Below are 12,006 nucleotides of genomic sequence, written 5' to 3' on the forward strand. Positions count from 1 at the left end.
CGAGCAATTTCACCGAACACAGACAGCCAGCAGCGGGGCGAAGAGAAATTATATGTAGGTTACCTTACTTTGCTCTATTTGATCTCCGGCCTGGTGTGAGTAATGATGCGTTACGGCTCACTGTCATAACAACGGGGTTTGAGGTGGTTCCGGGTACTTTTCAGCAGTGTGTATCGGTGTATGCAGTGGAGGAGACAGGAAGATGAGGAGCTTGTGTTAAATGGTACAGATAATTCGGGTTTTTTTTCCTGGTGACTTTCCTCCATTCACTCACTCAAATCTGCAAAATTAACGAGACGATTTTGAGACTAGGTACTGATGCAGATGTAGTGACCTTAGAAGATCGTACGATCCCATCTTTGTATCGTACGTCTTTGTTTGTTTGTTGAACACTCAGCTAAGCACTAGGCACTAGGTGAGATTCACGCACTATGTTGTAATTTTAATATTTAACCGCTCGTTTAAACAGGGAATTGCTTTAATGAGCAATGATGCATCCTTTAATGGTGCAAGTTTCTGTTCGGATGGGGTTTCGCTTGTCCCTTAGCAGTATGGAGGAACACATATTTCAATTAAATTGCGAAGTGATGTGAAAAATTATTTGTTTACCAGCTAAATTGCTACCGATGGTAAAATTCATCACACAATTGTACATCGCCGTTTTGCCGCTGTGTATACACTGTACTGTGTTGTGTCAACATACCGTTTTTGCGTCCTCTCATCATTCATGATTTGAATTACATGACCGACAATTTATTCATTACCCAAACAAACCTCTGCTGCTTTTTGTACTGTTAGAAAATGGCAAACACGAGACGCAGGCTTGGGGGATGCGGGAGGTGTACTACGCACGACTAAAAATGCATAAGATGGTTTGGTTTTCTTTTAAAATTTATTTCTTCGTTTCACGACAACATCATGATGGTTCAATTTAGAGTTTCTCGTTTTCTCCTCATCTCGGGGGCATTGCCGTACATTCACAACAATCACCACCGCGTCAGCGGTTGTTGGCAAAAGGAACTTGCGATCCTTTTCTTTTCTCCGCACGCAAAAAAGTTTAGGCTCCGAAAATGATTCAACCGCGAAAACGTCTCAATTTGTTTTCCACCTTCTGCTAGCACTGGGACAAAGTTGCGCTACTGAAATAATGCGACACGACAGTACATCTGGGAGAAGAACAAATTCTGGGAAAAGGCAAACATAACTCGACTAGCATGATGATAAAAAAAAAACTTGATGGTAAAACATTTATTACTCCATGTTTTATGATTGTTTTTTTCTCTCGATTAGGTCGTTACTGTATTGGGGGTTATCGTTACCTGTGGTGGGATTTCTTCGTTGATCAGTGTACCCGTCGGCTTAGCTTTAGTGGAGTATTTTTCTGCTAGGCTTTTAGCATTCATATGCTTGTTGTAGATGTCCAAATCCAGTTATAACTATTAACGTAACTGACTTTTCTTCCCACTAAGTAAGCCAACAGAATGATAAATTGTTAAAATATTTTCTTCCGGGCGGCGTTAACCAGTGACATGCCTTAGCTTTCTGTGTCCCTCCCCAGAAGGAGGTCATCGGGGTGCGTCTGTGCAAAGATTGCCGTTCAGAGTAAATAGACGGGTGGGAAGTACTCCCATGCGCTTATTCTTCTCTTCCTCCACTGTTTGTGCGCTCCCATTCTAATTGATCGTAATAAAAGCACAATTACCACCGGGTTGAATGTTCATAACTTGCCTGTAATCGGTTCTCGTTTCTTCTGTCTCTCTTTCGTGGTGTGGAAAGAAATCTTTGCTCCATTTTTTAACACGTTTGTTTTCTGTTGCGTTTCTTTCTTTCAGACCGTTCCAGGGGCAGCACGCCGACCATCGAGAAGTAACCGTGCAAAAGCAAAGGAAATATTGCTGATGTAGAGAGAAGCAACAGTGTGTGCAACAGCTGCTGTTGGTACCGCTAGAAGGAGAAAAATCTTACTGCATCATCACGATCGTAGAACCAATTATCTCGCTTTCCTCCTTGTGAAGCATTTCCTTGGCGCTGAACATTCCGACAAGGAAGGGGTGTATGTGTGTGTGTATGTGATTGACTAGTGCTACTTCGACTCAAGGGCATACCGCTTGGTCCCAAAGCTGACTACGGTCGGAAAATCGTAAGTCGTTTACTCATCGCGTTCGGCAAATGAACGGGCAACAGACGATCGCATCTTAACCCACCACACCCGGTCATATCTCCATCGCTCGATGAAAATGTCGCTCAACGAAAAACGGATGTTTGACCGTGAAACACTCCGTTCCGTCATCCAGCAATGGAACACGGTTCGGTTGGATATATTCGCGCTGTCCGAGCCGAACGAGGTAAGTTTTCCGAGCCAATAAAAACATATAAAACCGAGTTTAACTTGAGGAAGAACGCCATCATTAGCGTAGAAATTCATTGCACTGTTTGAACTGTTTCTGATTTTGATATTGACTTTTTATAGTTTGGCTACAGCACACTGACTCATGTCAAAGTTGATTCCTCATTGTAAAGACACTTTGTTTGCCAATTTTGCAATTCCACGAAATATGTGAGCCGCGGTCGTTGTGACCTGTACAGAAAAACAAGTATTGCCATGTCCCGGAATGTGCTTAAACATGAACGCGAGTACTGCTTTAACACAAAGTTTGTTGAACCTTGCAATCTGCGGAACGATCCTCATTCTTCCACTCTGGCAATAGTATGAATTATGTTAAATTGAACATAGATTTGTCCCAACAACTTCCTCAAGATGCTTGAAGCCAATTGACGGCGCAAAGACGACAGTGTCTGGCAGAATTAGTCATGCCCTCTAGCCGTTGATATGTTGCGCATGAGTGCCACCAACATGATGGTGCGTTCCATAGGAGCCTGCCTCCTACCGGAGTGCGGATTTGCCCGACGAAGAACGATGAATGTTATTTCGAGGAAATGACATTCAGGTTCGTGTCGCCCTATTGGGCGCTTCAAAGCGATAACACGACCGCCGGATGGTACCCGTACCCATTACAGCTTCGTCTCATTCCATGCCATGCTGTTCTTTATCTCACCTTTCGCAGAACCTGGAATTCCACGGAGTGATGCGATTTTACTTCCAAGACGAGGGCCAAAAGGTAGCAACCAAATGTATCCGTGTCGCATCCGATGCTACGGTTTCCGACGTTATCGGTAAGTTTTTGCTTTAATATATTGCTCGACCGCATGGGGCTTCCGTTCTGCCGTGGGAAACCCTATACGGGAGCGGAACGCAAGCCCAAACAATGCGAAAACAATTTATCAATATCCTCTGTGTGTGTGTGTGTGTGTGTGTGTGTGTGTGTGTGTGTGTGTTGTACCGTCGCTTATCATGTCTTTTATTATTTCCGGTTTTACAGAAACGTTGATAGAAAAGTTTCGCCCCGATATGCGAATGCTCTCCCTGCCAAACTACGCGCTGTATGTGGTCCATGCGAACGGCGAAGAACGCAAGCTAAACCCGGACGAAAAGCCGCTGCTCGTGCAGCTCAATTGGCATAACGATGATCGCGAGGGACGATTTCTGTTGAAAAATTGTGCCCAAAAGACAAATGTAAGTAGGCGTACGTAATGCTCTCGCTAAGAGTAGCTCATCCTGACCTTTTCCAACAACACTCCGGCTTGTCAGCGCTGCAACTGGTTGCCTGTGCTCTTGCGTTTGTTGCTGTTGGCAAGGAGGACAATGCCATTGGAAGACACGAGAACCGTTCGGTGAAGTGTGCTTTTATTAACTGTGCTAATTTTGTACTTTTGCCCTTCGCAGACCCTCGACAGCATCACCGATCAGCCGAGCTTCAAGCGCAAACTGTCCAAGCGCGAAAAGAAGGAGCAGAAAAAGAAGGAAAAGTTGAACAAACTGCAATCGGCCGGTGGTGGTACTGGCGGGCCCGATTCCGAGAACCATGTTGCCGAGAAGCTGTACACCGAGCTGCCGGAAACATCGTTTACGCGATCCATCTCCAACCCGGAAGCGGTAATGCGGCGCCGCCGGCAGCAGAAGCTGGAGAAGAAGTTGCAACAGTTCCGGTCGAGGGACGGCGGGCCGGACACTGGCGGCACGCTGAAAATCTACGGCGAAAGTCTGTGCCGGGACGTGCCGTACAAAACGCTGCTGCTGTCTATTCGAGACTGTGCCCAGGCCGTTGTACGGGAGATGCTGTCCAAGTATGGCATGGATAAGGTGGATCCGCTTCACTACTGTCTCGTACAGGTAAGGTTCTCCCCGCACGTGTGGAAGGAAAAAACAAACTACACGCAAAAGGTTCGCTGGTGGGTGCTGGTGGTCGGTGGATTAGTTGTGCGAATCCCACTTCAAGTGCGGGGGTTCGGAACAGTTGATGTAAATTTAATCACATTTTCCGTTTTCCGTAGGTTAACAGCGACGGGTCCGAGTATATCCTTGATGACGACGAGTGTCCGCTCTCTATTCTAATGAATCACCCTACTTCTCGAGGTAAGTGGCTCCCCCGATTCAGTACACATATTTATTCTTCCAACACAATATTTCACCTTGATCGCAACCAAATCTGATTTACAATATTCGAAGCACAGCAGTATTTCCCACGGTTAGCTAAAAACATTTTGTTCGATAATTCAGCGTTTACACCTACCAATTGTCATCGAATCCATTGTTGTTGGTGTAGTTGATGGAGGGGTTGGAGATGGAATAGGAGCGCTCCAGCAATCAATTGAAAGCGAAACTCAGTGCGTATTGTATTTTCTAAACTGCTGCAAGGCAAGGAATCGACATTGACCCAAAATTGTACAACCTCGTTCGTGTGTACAAGTATGATTTTGTTTGTTTGGCCACATGAAGGCAACCAATGTGTTTGCATGACATCGCATTTGACTTTGTTTAATCAAATGTAAAATTGTTTGTAACAACGATTGCTCTAGTTAAATTAAGGGTAATTGTATTAAGGAAACCAAGCATATTTATTTATCTAATATTTTTTATTAAAATTCTTCCAACCCCAGGCTCAGCACGGAACAGAATGCGTGCTCAAAAGTAAAAGCTTTTTCTCAGCGCCATCTGTTGCACAGTAGAGCAACTAACGGCGGGTATCAACTGTGGTAAAACGTTATCGATTTTTTGACGACATTCAAAGTCAGCACAAACATGTTTTTCAATTATGTGAATTTTTGTCCCCTATTATTGATTTAATTTTTTTAAGACATGTTTTTTTCCTCCAATCTTTACCTACATTGCTATCGTTGCACTGAACGAACCAATTAAAGAGCGTTGTCAAGATAGGGTACGATTCAATACTGGATTTTCTTATCTGCTGACACTGCTTTTGTTTGTTGTCTGCCCAGCAGTGTCCATATAGTGTGATAAAGCACATCACCTGTTCGATATGTCGACGCACGTGAAAGAATTGCTTCCTGGTGGTGGACACCATTTATTCCCAGTTTATCAGCACTGCACATTTTATGATTCAAACACAGAGTGTGTGTGTGTGTATGTGTCTTTGTGCGCCTCACAGATAATTATGAGTTGATGGATGTTTCCAAGCGCACCAACGTTTCATGATAAAATGAAATAACGGCGCAGTTTACCCATTAAGCGTTATGCAGCTAATGTTTGCGAGGCTAATAATGATGAAGATGTTTACTGTGTACTACCGTTCTTTGCCAACTCTTTAGGATAGACTTGGTCAGTGTCCGTGTAAATCAATAATACATGTTAAAGGCATCAAAACGATCATTTCGAAACGGAAGTAATCCAACGCCAATGGTTAAACAATTCTCTTTGCGGTATGTTAGCGAAACAATGCCGGGACGGACTCAGGCTAAATTAAAGAAGTTAGAAACGATCGCTTATCTTAGACTGTTTGAAAGCCTTTCTTATGATTGCGTGGTGATTTATGGTGTAATTTACCCGCGCGGTGACCGTTTTGTTGTTTGCTGCCGTTGCCAACTGGGCTGTGCGTAATAATAATGGAAAAAGTGTACTTTTGTTTGTCCCCTAAAACCCACCCCGCAACCAAATTTCGATGATTGATGCGATACGACCTGACACGTGAAATGTTTATCAACCGGGCTAGAGCGTGTCTTTCGGCGTAGTGGGCTGGAGGTCAAACTGATACTGACTCTCGCGCGCGCGAGAGAGAGAAAGAACGCTTTTCTCAGCTTGTTTAGTAGGATTATCACTAACAATCAACTCAACCATCGCTCGCCTGTAAATTTTCTACTACTGTTACTACAATTACTACTACCACAAAATGCGTGTGTCTTGTGCTCTTCGAGCATTCCTTTTACCTGTAGCTGTGAGCGCTTTCTTTTTCGGTTGCGGTCGCGTTGCACTTCGTCCGCCATCCACCGCCGCCTTAGTATCTTGGTGGAACGAATGTAATGCTAAAAAGCTATGCTCAACAGTGAGTACAAAATCTGTCATAAAATCCTACGGGAAAAGACCCCGAGAGCCCCGTTTTCCAGAGAGTTTTGCTGTCATTTTTGCTCTCGTCTGGTTCGCTCTCTCTCTCTCTTTCGTTCGGGACTTTGATTCTCGCACTCCCGGAGCGCGTTTCACGACACGGCAATACTCTAATGCCCGCGACATGCAACTGGCTGGCTGGCTGGCTGCGCTGGTATCGCACACCGACCGAATGTCCGGCGGCGGGAGCAAAAGTGTCGTGACGGGCGTAAATTCAACGCATCGTTTCTCGGTCAGTGTCGTGTGCGTTCGGCAGTCAGTCACCAACATGCTCTCCCACCGTGCAGACCAATAAGTTTCGGGTGCGGGTTACGGGTAAACATCGCTCCCTGTTCCGGAACCGGAATGCACACAAGCATTTCCCGTGTGTGTGTCTGTGTTTTTCTTCTGCCCCCGGTGGGGTGCTGGTGGAGGGGAACGAGAGCATAGTATTCGCTGGGTGTGTGATGGGGGAGAATCACCAAAACAGTTCCAGCGAGGGAAACATTACTCACGAGCGAGTGAATCTTTGTGACGTGAATTATCTTCCCGAGTAGCAGGAAATTTAGCCGAATGAATGTGATAGCGATAGGTGTATGCGAGTGACAACAGGCGACGAAATGCTGCTGGCCAATGCGTCACCATCGAATAAAAAAGAAAAAGTGGGATAGTGTAAACGGCACAACACAAACAAACAAGAGCTTCTACGCTGGAGTTGCCAGCAACGCTGTGTCCCAATTAGTTTGTCGCTGGCCGCCTGGTCGCGGCGTTTTGTTGTGTTTGTGTTTGTGATTATCGTCGAAAGAAAAATGCCGCCGAGGCCGTTCTGTGGTGTTTCGCGTCGGGTATGCCGCTCTACCCTCTCGGCGAACCAACGCTTCTGCTGCTCCTCATCAGCCGTGAGCGAGTTTTCGAAACGTTGAAGCGCCGGAATACAAATATCTGGCGGCAGATCTGGCGAATGGGGTTGGTTGTGGATGCACAAACCAACGCTCTTGAGGTTGTGCAGTTTCGTGAAAGGAAAAGGCAATTAAAATGGTTTATTAGATCGAATAATGGTGAGCGGTTCACAGAACCAATCAATACCATTTGGAAGCTACAAATGGTGGGGCGACGGCAGTGTTGGAGCGAAAAGCAGCTGCTGAGTGGGAGCAGTGTGGGGACGAGCGTGTTCTATGTTACTCTCGAGTGGTTTTCCAATCGAATATATATGTGTGTGTGTGTGTGTGTGGTGTATGATTCGTGTAGTAGGTGCTCGATGCATAAAATTTCAAGTTTTTAACTGTCAGCTTCTTCTCTGATCCAATTTTCTACGAACTGGTACAGGAAAACGATTCAGAAAACTGCACTACTGGCTGGTGTATCGGAAGAGCGTGTTCTGTGAAATAGATACAAATGCATTCTCGAGTGCGCGCTGCATCGTACGCTGAGAATGATGCACTTTAGCTCTCACTTGGGGCAACAGTTGAAACTAGATACACACAGCCACTTCCTGAGTTGAGTGTGTGTGTGTATGTGTAATGGGATGTCGGTGGAAATCAATACAATGTAGCGTGTTAGCGAGAAACAGTTTGTACGCGGCTGTTTTGTACGGCATGTTAATTTTCTCATTAGTCAAGCTTTGTTGCAAAATCACGTCCCGTCGACCATTATCATCAGCCCTGCCTTGCTTACGCCATGTGTTGTGGATTGGGGGTTTCCCTTGTTTTCTTTTCCTTAGGCTCCACGATGTCGTCCGGCACATCGTTAAGAAATGAAAAGTGACACTCCTCAGTTTGTGTCGTCTGTGTTACTTTGAATAATTAAAGTGGGGTTTTGTTGTGTTACGTTTTGCTGCTACCGTTCAGTTACGCATGCTCTGCTTGATTTAAATCACAAACACAGAGAGTATATATCGGAACCTATATCGAACACGTGGCGCAGTAGAGCGTTGGACGGAAACGAAAAGCTTTACCTAACATTGTGCAAGCATATCGGAAATGCATAAGCTTAAGCCAACAGATTTTAAGCAGTGATTGAACCAGAACCAGATTTGCAGTTTCAAATAGCAAACAAACAACACGGCGCGCGACGTCTAAGTTGGGTGTTACACATTTGTACAAGAAGATAGCACAATATATCTTAATAGATTTCGGAGGTGCTACTCGTGCTCAACATTCACCCCCATGCGCTGGCATTCGATCAGTGACAATCGACTTAAATTCTCAGCGGCGGCACCATGATGGACTGGGGCATACGACGTAAGTGTAAACTATATCTGTTACTGTTTCTATGTTGTTTGCTTGTTTTAAAGCGTTTTGAGACTTTTTAATTAAAAAAACAAAAGGAAAATATTTCTTTTTGCATCGCTATTTTGAAAGGAATGTGTTGAAACAGTGCTTAAGGTTGGATTTTTAACATTTCTAAAACCTTTCTCACACTAAACCATGCAACGCAACAGAATAATTCCGCCAGTCTTTAGTGTCGAAAAGCGAAAAGAATGAGCTAACACATACGGTCTAAGACTGAGAATGTGTATTCTTGCTGTAGCGCACCATTACGGCCGCTACACTGTTTCGCTTTCATTCTTTTATAATGTGTTTTCTTGTACCACTTCCATTAGCGAGAGCTGCGTAACACTCACACACATTCACGCGCACACGCACATACAAAAACAGAGAAGGACACGATCCTGTCCTTGAGCCAGCTAAGAAAGCGAAAGCCGAAACAACAAACGCATCAAGTCCTGCTGTTCGCGCTGCCTCACAACCCATTTTCCAGCTGCTGTGTAGGCTCTTGAGACAACTTACGCTGCTTTGGGAGTACCCGAGCGACAAGCGTCGTGTATGGCGTTATGCGTTATGTTGACATTTCTCATTTCGTGTGTCGTGACTGTGATTTCGGAAAGTGCCGCATTCACCGCACAAAAAACAACCCTCCACGATGCATGATATTTACGATTTAATTTTCTCTCTCCGTGTGTTGTCCAAAGAAGCCCTTTCATTTTTTATTTCGTCGCCATAATTAGCTTTTTTCCATCGTGTACCTTTATTTGTATGGAAGTGGCGAAGTCGTTTTTCAAGCAGCTTGATGCTTGCCACCATATTAAGACGTGCGGATACTTCACATTTACACATTGCTTCCACACTACACGCTTTGATCACAATTTGCTAGAAGAAGTTAATTATGTTATGCCGCTTGCGTAAAACGTCCGTATAAGCACGCATAATTGCTCGCGTTCCTGCGGCGCAATGGAGACGCCCGGTCGCTGATGGAGCAACACTTTTTTTTTTGCACCGACTATTCCCGAGCGGAATAGGCAAAATTCTTTATTAGCTGCGCTCCACCGTGTTGCAGAACGGTATTAGTATACCACTTCCTTTCACTCATGCCTCCTGCTCGACTTCATGTTTTACCTCCTGCTCGACTTCTGGCGAAGAATGGGAGTTGAGTTGGAAAATTAAATTTGCTTGGCTGTTTTATCGCGAAAAAAGGAGCGAGCGGGAGAGAAAACGCGTGTCGATCCCAACCGGTGGTGCGAAAGGTAGAAACAAACTGTTTCTTTTTTTCTTTTTTTACAGGAGCGCTTTTGTGTTACGCTCTGACGCTTGATAGATTTTGACGGAGAGGTATAACTTATTACAAACAAAAAACAAAACAAAAACGTAGAAGCGTGATTAGCTTTTACGTGTAACCGGTTTGATAGATGTTGGGTTTCAGAGAAGGGTTAATTGATTTATGAGTGGTGTCGGTGGAGATTTCTGTTGAGAACATTGATTAACAATTATCGAAACATCAAATATGAGTTGTTTTTCGAGTGGTTGTTCAAAGCACAGCTTGAGTAGCTGTTAAAGTGCTTATCCAAGTTTTCGTGTTTTAAATATTGATTAATTGTTTTTACAAGCAAAAGCAAAAGAGAAAGCTAGGCGAAGTAATGTCTTTTTTTAATAATATTTTGCTCTGACATGACACTTAATCAGCATTTAATGTCGTCCTTCCCATCAAGGCTCGAGCTTAGCAAACATTTCCTGAACATTTAAGCGCTCAATGCTTATCTGATTAAAAAAACCGTCCGTTCACCTCTAACTACTTCCCTACCAGGCCCAGCCCCCTTTATTCCTTCTAATGGTGCTAATTATCATCGCGTGCAAAGTGTTCCAAATAGAACCCACAACGACGGCGAGGGTACGATGGTGGAGTATGGCTTTAATTGAGGCTGCTTATTTAGTTTTGCTGTGCAAAGAACGCGAGAGTGTGAAACGCTGTGAAAAAAAGGAAGAAAGTATAAATGTGTGTGCGTGTATATTTGTACTTCGGGCAAAAGTTTTACACGTGATAATTGAAACATGAGCAAACAGTGCTCCACAGTATTCAATGAAAACTTTTTCCTGTGCCTGTAGTTACACTAGCGAGTTCGTTGAACCCCGGAACAGAAAAGTTAAATTTGTCCGACAGTTTCTTCCTTTTCTGTGCATGTGTGAATTCTGGCTGCACAATAAGAGAGATAGCAAAGCAACAGAATTACATGCGGTTGTACGTATTTCGGCACGCTACGTGTTTGTGTGTACCCTCCCAAGTCAACTGGAGAGGGCAAACAATGCTCTGATATACGCGGAGGCTCAAACGGCCATTTTCTGCACGGCTTGCTCTAGGGATGGACCGTGTTTTGGTTTGTTTCCTCTACTCTGGTTGCCACTGGTGCATGTGTGAAGACACACTGTTACACGTTGCATCCGGTCATGTACACACCGCACGGTGTGTGTTGTTCGGTGTCGAGAAGAGCGCGACAAGCGTTGACTATTCGCCGCCGGGCATCGGTGTCCATTATTCATAAGCCCCGCACCTGGGAACCGGAAGGACCAGAAAACGATGATCTTGCAGTAATGGTACATTAAACTGGGCCACACTGCCAGCAATTCCCATGTAGACAGGGCCTTAGCCTTTGGTGGCGTTGTCTTGCCATTCAGATATTTCTGCGGTCTTGCCCGCGTTACAATCTTCACAGCTCGTGAACAAAGCTGTGCCATTCTCTCACTCACTCGCACAATCTCTCTCTCTCTCTCCCCTTTACTCTCAAGAGACAAACAGTGCTGCGGAGTGTGCTGTTTACCTTGCGGACATTAGTGTGACGGATTTTTTCCGCCTTACTTTTCCTGTTTTCTTTGGCCCCGGGTTGTCTGTGGTGCCTCGGCCAAACTCCGGTACACGCTGTGATGTCGCGTTCGGGGCACAATATTTAGCTTTCCCCGCTGTGTGATACGGGAGAAGAAAATGTTCACTTGCTTCGCGATTGTGGTTTCTTTGGTTCGGGGTCTGGCTAACAACCCGATTCGTATGCATGTCAAACGAGATGAAAATAAAATATACATATGTATATTCATGCGCGCGTGTGACGACGTTACCTTCACCGAGCTGCCCGTATCATAGACGATTTTTTTTTCTTGCTGTTGCTTTGTCGTGCTGCTATCGCTTTGCTACCTCCTTGCTCTGCTCGTCGTTGTCCTTGCTTCAGTGCCACTGGGACAACGGACTCACACCCCCCGAAGCACCACACACGACCTTTCACCCCAGCCGCGCGTCATCGTGGTGAG

At 45.0% G+C, this 12,006-nt stretch overlaps 1 protein-coding gene across 8 annotated transcripts in view; it reads left to right on the forward strand.

The window, feature by feature from the left end:
• Window positions 1-12,006, forward strand: part of LOC120953002 (afadin) — a 63,475-nt gene that overhangs the window by 22,363 nt on the left and 29,106 nt on the right. For 6 of the 8 annotated variants that reach the window (XM_040372642.2, XM_040372644.2, XM_040372640.2 and 3 more), the window contains exons 2-6: window positions 1,833-2,345; window positions 3,066-3,174; window positions 3,381-3,574; window positions 3,785-4,231; window positions 4,393-4,474. In XM_040372642.2, coding sequence (XP_040228576.2) covers window positions 2,232-2,345; window positions 3,066-3,174; window positions 3,381-3,574; window positions 3,785-4,231; window positions 4,393-4,474 — 946 coding nt within the window. In that variant the 5' untranslated portion in view covers window positions 1,833-2,231. Of the gene's footprint in view, window positions 1-1,832; window positions 2,346-3,065; window positions 3,175-3,380; window positions 3,575-3,784; window positions 4,232-4,392; window positions 4,475-6,647; window positions 8,677-12,006 lie in introns of those variants that run through there. The other 2 variants (XM_040372646.2, XM_040372647.2) reach the window with 2 other exon arrangements.

Source organism: Anopheles coluzzii, chromosome 2 (genome assembly GCF_943734685.1).
Source record: "Anopheles coluzzii chromosome 2, AcolN3, whole genome shotgun sequence".
NCBI classification, from domain to species: Eukaryota; Metazoa; Arthropoda; class Insecta; order Diptera; family Culicidae; genus Anopheles; species Anopheles coluzzii.